Source organism: Macrotis lagotis, chromosome X, assembly GCF_037893015.1.
Source record: "Macrotis lagotis isolate mMagLag1 chromosome X, bilby.v1.9.chrom.fasta, whole genome shotgun sequence".
Classification (NCBI taxonomy): Eukaryota; Metazoa; Chordata; class Mammalia; order Peramelemorphia; family Peramelidae; genus Macrotis; species Macrotis lagotis.
In genome coordinates this window covers 74,617,835-74,625,719 of record NC_133666.1, presented here as the reverse complement: position 1 = coordinate 74,625,719, position 7,885 = coordinate 74,617,835, and the positions used below count along the sequence as shown (strand labels likewise).

Sequence of the window (7,885 nt, the reverse complement as noted above, 5' to 3'; positions counted from 1 at the left end):
CTGGAGGAAGTTGTTTGGACACTGCAGAGGCAGAGGTGAAATGTAAAATGCCCATTCATATAACTATATATAACTATATATATATATATATATATATACATATATATGTGTATATATATATATATATATATATATATATATATATACTCTTGTTTCTCAAAGTCTGGGGTTTTTCTTTTTGTCAGTATCATCTTTTGTGTTTGAAATTTCTTTTATACAGAAGAAATAGACATATTTCAAATAATACACTCTGTATTCTTGATGTCTACTTTCCATTGAGTACCTTTCTACCCCTTCACTTTTGAGACTTTAGAAAGGAGTCAAGACCTAAGGAAGGAAACAAGCAATTATAAAACACCTACTAGGTCCCAGGCATTCTTGATGTACATTATTCATTGATTGTCTTTTCCTCTTGTCTTTGGAAGACTCCAGATCTGAGTCAAGACCTAAGGAAGGAAACAAGCAATTATTAAACAGCCATGGAGTACTGGGCACCATGTAAACCACTCTATAAACATCTCAGTTGAATTCTGGGAAGGAAATGATGTTATTATTTTCATTTTACAATTGAAGACCCTGAGGTTATAAGTGACTGACTTACCCAGGGGCACACAGCCCTGACTATAAGCCAAATGCTCTCTTCAGTTTGTCCCACAATTCAGCTTTAAGTAATTTTTCCTGGGTTTATAGAGTAAAAATGTAAAGAGCCAAAGAGAGCCCCCTACTGAGAGGGAAGGGTCTTATCTTTTTGGGGTTCTCTGAACCTCTCTCCAAGAAGACAGGTTTGTGTATTAATAAATAGATGTTATTTCTGATGGACTTCGGCTGATGCCCAGACCAGAAGGGAGTGTTTTGCTGTCCAGTGGGAATGTGTCCAGAAGGACACTTGAAAGGACCAGAGGGAGAGAGAGGTAGGGATGCTAAGGAATTGTCTTTGAAAGGACAGAGGGGGGACCAAAAGGGAGTGGGAGCGCTATGTCCTCCAGAAAGGAGGGGGTCAGGGGTCTCGAGGTGGCATAACGGGTAGGCCGGTGGACCTGAATTCCAATCCTGCTTCACAGCCTTTCCTACTTAGGGGATCTTGGCCTAGTCCTGGAACCTGTTGGGGCCTCAGTTTCCCCATCGATCAAATAGAGCTAAGAGCGCCTAAGTGTGAAGGCCGAAGATAAAGGCTAGCTACGAGGCGGGCAGGGCCGAGTGCCTTTCGCTGGCCCTCTCGGGTTCCGGGTGCCCCCACTCAGGGTCTCGCGCTCTGTCTCCCCCCCCCCCCCCCCCCCAGTCTCCGGGGCCTGGTCTCTAGCGCTCCCCTCCCCCACCTAGTTTCTCGGTCTCCCCGACCCCACCCCCCACCCCGCCAGGCTCCCCCGGGAGAAAGCGGGGGCGGGACCTCCAGCTGCCTCCCATCAGGTGCGGACCCTGCAGGCCCAGCTGGGCCAGGAAGCCCCGCCCCCAACGCTGCCCCGACGCCCTACGGGCCCGGGCGGCTCCCCGCAGTGAGCCCGGCGCTCCAATTGGCTGCTGCTCGCGTCGCTCCGCCGGGCTCTCCGGATTGGCCGAAGCCTAGAAGGGCGGGTCTTCGGCGGAGGAGTGGATTGGCTGGCGGGGAAACCCTATGGGGGCGCGGCACCGGGTTTGAAAGCGAGGCTGCTGGGCTGACTGGTGTGGCGGAGTGCTCGTGACTGCCAGTCCTTCAGCTCCTCAGGCGGCCAGAGACGGCGGGTTGTCATGGTAACCTCTCTCCCGGGCCCCGGCCTTGGAATCTTCCCCGGGCCCGGAGGGGGAGCCGAACGGGGGCGCGGCCCTGCCCTGCTCGGGCGCCTGCGGCCTGAGTTCAAATACTTCCTCGGGCCCTCGGAGCCCTGTGAGGAGAATCCTTTCCCTCCCTGGTCCTCGTGTGCCCTCCCCACCCCCGTGTCCCCTCCCCTCTCCAGAAGACGCGGGGGGGGGGAGTGCCGAGAGCACTTCCGGGGTGGGTGAGGGGCGGAGGTAAGGCCGGGAGAGCCTTCCCCCTCCCCCTCCCCTTTACAGTCCGGTTTTCGATCCGGTTCTGATCTGGATCCCGGGGGGGGGGGGGGGTCGGGGCCCTTCTTCCAGAAGAGCCCGGGTGGGAGAAGAGAGGGGGCGGGCGGAGCAAAGGTCCTTACTAATGGATCTACGTGACTGTTGTCTCCCCCCACCGCAGCAGTCTCCCAACAACACCCTTGGCTTCAGGGACAGCTTTGTGGAGGAGGCTAAGGTCATCGCCGAGCAGCTGCAAGGTCATGGGGGAACTGAGGATGATGTCTCCACCATACAGGCCGAGCTCCCACCTCTCCACTTCACTTCTTCCATTCTGGACTCACCAGCCAGTGAGCAGGGCCAGGTGCAGTCCAGTGACAGCCCACTCCCCGCCTCTGCTCTTGAGCCTGGCCAGGAGCCCTCCCCTGCCACACCAAGCGAGCAGGGCCTCCCCTTCCTCAAAGAGCTGCCCGTTCTGGAGGAAGCTGCCAGCCCAGCCGAACCAGTCAAATGGCAGCTTAACGTGACCATGGAGCTCTCTAGCCAGTCCCCCGATTCTGTCAGGGATGCCAATCCCCACCCCTTGGCCCCCCAGCCAAGCTCTGAGCTCAGTAAGACCTATCTGCTTAGCTTGGGCCTTTCTCCGATTCCCTGGGCCCAGCCAGAAAGCAACCAGCCTCCAGATGACAGAGCCAGTGGGGAAGAGGGCCTGCTTACAGTGCAGGATCTCTCTGATGTGTCCACCAACAAGACTTTCTTATTTAGCCTGGCTACCTTTGTGACCTCTACCCCACAGGGAGCTTTACAGGAACAGAAGCTGCTCAAAGGGGCATCCGCTTTCCCCTTCCCTGAGAGTCCCACAGCTCAGGAAGTGCCAAGTATGACCGAGACAAATCAGCCCAGTGCCATACGCGCCCAGGGGCCTTTAGCAGTCAAAGGCAACCCAGTCAAGGCCACCGCCAAAAGTGGCCCTTTGGGGAAGGCAGTACAGGAGAAACGATCCCTGGGGGGGGGGCCTTTAGCTGTTTCTAAGAGGGGGCATCAGGCCCTTCCTTTGCCTAGTCAGAAGAGATGGTCTGCTGTCCCCTACAAAACCTCTGGCTTGCCAGTCCTGCTCAAATCCAAAAGGGAATGCTTGGCACCTCCAGGACCTAGGCAACAGAAAGGCAGGAACAGTGAGGCAGGCAGGATGAAGGAAGCAGAGCCATCAGCCAAAACAGGGAATAATCAGCCCTCAGCAGCCAAGACGTCTCAAGTGAGTGAGCTGTCCCCTCTTCTGTGTCTGCCACTTCCTTGATACATTTACTTCTTTCTAGGTAATTTGTGTCCTTGAGGATGAATGGTCGACCTGTTAAACCAATAGAATAGCTGCTTGTCCACTGGCTGACTGACCAGGTGACAAGAAGGAAGCTGAAGGGCAAAAGGCGGGTTGGCCACAGAGAGGTGCCTGGCATTCCATCCCCAAGCCAGCCACTCCAAGTTCATTGGGAAGGCTTAGGCCTTTGGGTCAGCCCTGCTCTGCGACACCTGGCCTCCCCATAAGGACTTCAGATCCTCCACTTGCTGTATGGTTCTTTGCTGACCAGTTCTCCCTCCTGGGTTAGGGGTATATCAGTTGATTGAGGCAAGAGCAGTGGGGGAAGCCAGGCCAGTTGCCCTTCCCCCATCAACAGGCAAGGATCCAACCAAGGGCAAGCAAACCCAGTTAAACCCTAGCCCTGATTGTGTTTGTGTGTATCTGTGTGTCTGTGCTGTATGTCCACATGTACTTCAGCTCCTCCGCAGCAAATCAGTGCCACCGAGATTCTCCTTGCATCAAAGAGGCCTCAGTGCTCGGGAACCAAAATCCAGGGACCCCCAGGCAGCTCGAAATGTGAAGCCCCTCCCTCCTAGCCAGAGTACCCAATCCAGAGCTCCTTCCCAGACAGGTGAGTCCTCTGAGCCGGTTGAGCTGCCTTTACTAACAAGGAACAGCCTAGTCCAGAGAAGGCCAACCCTCCCAGTTCAACTCCAGGAAGAGTGGGGTGGTGGGGGTGCCTGTGTCTGGGGCTGCCTCTGGCTGTAGCCTTGCTAGTCTCTTGGCCTGAGCCTAAGCCCTAGGTGTCTTGCTGGTTCATGCCAGCCCAACATGATCCTACCTGGTTTTGTCCCCTTTGCTTCCAGATGAGCAGCCCCGCAAGCAGGACAGGAAGCACCAGCCTTCTTCCAGGCAGACATGCCCCCAGGTAAGGGAAGTCTGACCTTCTTCCCAGTGGGTCCTTCTCCCTAGCCCCAGGTTTCTCCTAGTAGCACCTGGCCCACTGCTAGGCAAAGAAATGAGCCTCATCCACAGCCAAATAGGAGACTTTAGTATGAGAGACAACCAGATGGCCTAACATCCATCTGAACAAGTTGGCCTTCATGTCTCACTGATTAGCCAAGGAACCCTGGAGCAAGCTTTTGTTCCGTCAGCTGTAAAATGGGGATGATACCAATAACATTGTTGGGAGAACTAAATAAGCACCTTAGTATTATTCCCCCCTCTCCTTCCCACTTTTCCCAAGGGAGATGAGCTGGGTTGGGGGGGTGGCTTAGCTTAGGCGCTGACTGAAAGACTGTTCTATCTCTTGGGACAGTGTCTTGTGCTGCAGAAACAAGTGGAGGATCTCAAAAGCCAGCTAGGTATGAGGGGAGGGCAACTCTGTTGGTCCTGGCAGGAGGCCAATATCATGGAGTATGGGAAAGGAGGAGGGGGGGGGTGCATGGGAAGGGGCTGGTGAGTTTGAGCCTTGATTCTGTCTAGCTCAAAAGAGACTAGATCAGATAGAGAATAGGAGAGGAAGAAGCCCTAGTAAGGAGGCTGTAGGAGGGACACCAGAGAGAGGGGAGCAAGCAGGAGGGCAGGTTTGCCCTTCTTCCTCTTTCCCAAGCCTTCCCTTTCCAGTTCTTTCCAGGGTTCTTTAGTCTCAAGAGTACTGGGAGAGATGAAGTAGGGTGATGAGGGCACAGATCCTAAGACCCCAGAAGCTTTGGGTGTGGGGGCAAAAGAGTGTGCTACCCAGGGCCTAATGAATGCCCTTTTATTCCAGCTGCCATGCAGTGCCTTAGTGGGGAGTTCCAGGGTCTTCCAGGTTAGTAGTTGGGGGAAGAAAAGGAGGGTGATGGAGGACTGGAGCTACTGGGGCCCCCCATCTTCACTTCCTTCTCCCTTCTTCCTCCCTTGGCTCTGATTGACAGGCTCTGTCCAGGATCCATCCACAACAAACAAAGGGGGCACCACCTGAATGCCAGGGCCCAGACTCCAGGGCCCTCTTCTCCCAAGATGGGCCCTACCATGGAGTCTTTCCAGGTTCTTGTTGTCTCCCTTACTCCAACCCTTACCTACATTCCCCACCCTAGAATATTGGAAATAAGCACATGGGTGGGGGGTCAACTAGTTCTAATTACAGGGCTGCCTGGGGCCAAGTTTCATTGAGATGTTAGCACAGTGACCTCCAGCTGCTCTGCTGAGTGGTTGTTCCTGTCCCCCTGGGGATCCTATTCCTCCACTTTATGTGGATCATCAGGAAGAAATAGCAGGAGAGATCTGGGTTCAGATCTCGCATCTAACATTTCACTGTGTTACCCTGGACAAGTCACTTAATCTTTGAAGTCCCTCATTTGTAAAATGATGTTAAAAATATCTTCCTGTTTGTACCCCTATTATAAGAATCAGACAAGATGATCTGCATGATGGCGTTATGGAAATACCAGCTGTCCTGGGTTTTGTTCAAAAGGGCTTGGATGTCAGAGCCTTGAGAGAAGGCATTTCCCCATTGGAGTGATTCCCTTTGTACAGATGAAGAAACTGAGGCCCAGGGAAACCCAGTGACTTGCCCAATATCACATAGATAGTCAGCATCACAGTTAGGATTGAAACCTCAAAGCTGTTAGAGTAGCCCAGGCAAAAATAATTGAAGGCCTTAGATTAGAGGGAGTTTGAATGGGAAAGTTGGGAGCAGGCCAGCCTGGGTTGATGTTTTTCTTGGGGATGGGGTGGGGGAGTTTCATGGTGTTTATGGAGTTTGAGATATTATAAAGCTGGTGGTGGGAGTCAGGAGATGAGAAGGGGCAAGATCAAGGCTTCTGGAGGCCAGGACTCCCTCAGGCTGCTGGCCAGGCCCAGTTGGTCCATGAGAGGTCAGGGGAATAGCCAGTGCTTCCAAGGGGCAGGCCACGGCCACCACAGCCACCATCACCACCCCACCACCACTGCTGCTACATTCACTTTTTAGCAAGGTTCGAGCAAAGGGAAGGTCAAGAAACAGGGCAGCCATTCAGTGTTACTATTGTCCAGTTTCTCTACACGTTCAAAACAGAAATGCATAGGCTCACCAACAGTCCTGTTCTTGAAATGTTACTCTTGTTGTTTTTAGTAATAAAGAACCTTGTCACAAAACTCGGACTTTTTCTCGTGTTGGCCTAATCCAGCTCCCCCTACAGAAACTGACATCCCTTCTACTGTTTTTTCCAGCTGAATGGGTCCCTTCCTATCTCAGGTGCCCACCCACTGATGCTTTCAGGCTTCTGTTGTTGTGGCCAGTCCTTTGGTCCTGAAAGCATTTCCATTAATACTAGAGATCTCTGGTTCTCTGGGTTGGGGATGAATAGATTAGGAAATGAAGTGATGGAAAAAAGTAAGTCATTTTTTTCTAATCTGTCTGTCGGGTCTCCTTTTCCTCCTTCACTCGATGACCCCCCTCATCTCCTATCATCCTCTGCAACTGACTCCCAGGTCAAGTCCACAGCCCCATCTCTGTAGTCACAGAGGGAATATTCACATTGAACATAGCCAGACCCAAACTTCTTGCCCCAGAAAGCTGCCTTCTGCCCAATTGCCCAATTTCTCTGAGTGGAACTACCATGCTCTCTGTCACCCAGGCTCAAGACCTTATGAATCATTCATCATTCCTTAGTCCCACTCAGCATTTAGTTAGAGGAAATAGAGGAGTAATTGGTTTTATTTTTTTTAGGGGTTTTTCTTGCAAGGCAATGGGGTTAAGTGACTTGCCCAAGACCACACAGCCATTATTAAGTGTCTGAGGTCTGATTGGAACTCAGGTACTCCTGATTCCAGGGCCCGTGCTCTATCCACTGTGCCACCTAGCCAACCCGAGTAATTATTTTTAATAAGCACTTATGTATGTGGTGCTGTACTAAAGGCTAGAGACACAGGTAAAAGTAAGCAAGTTAGACCTTTCCCTCAGGGAGCTTCCATTTTAACTGGGAAAAATTACACTGGGAGCTGGTCTTTTCTAGAAGTGCCTCCTGTAGGCCTAGTTCCTGACTAAAGCTTCCTTGGCAGAAACCAGTATTACAGGATCAGGGGGATGAGAGAGACTAGAAAAGGGTGGAGGATGGGGGTGCAAAAGTCTGGCGTTCCCCTGCCCATCATCCTCCGCACACACACCCTGGAGGAAGAAGGGAACCTGGCCTGGCTTCAGAGGCCCTGCTTCCAGAGGAGATCCATCCTGATGGCAGAAATCTGATGTGTGAGGCTCTGGGCTGGTTGGGGATTGGAGGTGAGAGGCTGGTGGGGTCACTGGGTGGCAGTGCAGAGCTAGCACATTTGCCAGGAAGCAGAGTACAGTGACGGTGACTTCCAGGGTTGGAGGATAAGAGGCTCTGAAGATAAGGTCCAGTGCCCCCTGGCACCTCTCACCATCCTTCCTCCCTCCTTTTCTTCCCTTCTTTCTTGCAACTCCCTCTTCTTCCTCTCTTCCTTTCCTCTTTCCTTCCTCCCTCTCTCCCTGTGGTGCAGGCTCTCGTCCCTCCCCCCAGATCACTGCAGTAGCTGTCGGGGGAGGAGTGGGGGCTCTGCCTCAGGTCTCTCGCCTGCTCCGGTCCAGCCTCCGATACAACACCCAAG

At 52.8% G+C, this 7,885-nt stretch overlaps 1 protein-coding gene across 2 annotated transcripts; it reads left to right on the top strand.

Annotated features, from left to right (window-relative positions):
* Positions 1 to 1,627: 1,627 nt before the first annotated feature.
* LOC141499905 (uncharacterized) lies at positions 1,628 to 6,405 on the top strand. Of its 2 annotated transcripts, XR_012471796.1 has the most exons (8): positions 1,628 to 1,728; positions 2,183 to 3,253; positions 3,773 to 3,926; positions 4,162 to 4,223; positions 4,614 to 4,659; positions 5,067 to 5,108; positions 5,215 to 5,326; positions 5,687 to 6,405. XR_012471796.1 is itself a non-coding variant. In XM_074202693.1 (7 exons), the coding sequence occupies exons 1-7, from the start codon at positions 1,726 to 1,728 to the stop codon at positions 5,259 to 5,261; spliced, it is 1,425 nt and encodes a 474-aa protein (XP_074058794.1). In that variant the 5' UTR covers positions 1,628 to 1,725; the 3' UTR covers positions 5,262 to 6,405. The 2 variants fall into 2 exon arrangements, 1 of the variants encoding a protein (XP_074058794.1); XM_074202693.1 differs by having other exon boundaries at positions 5,215 to 6,405.
* The last annotated feature ends 1,480 nt before the right edge of the window (positions 6,406 to 7,885 follow it).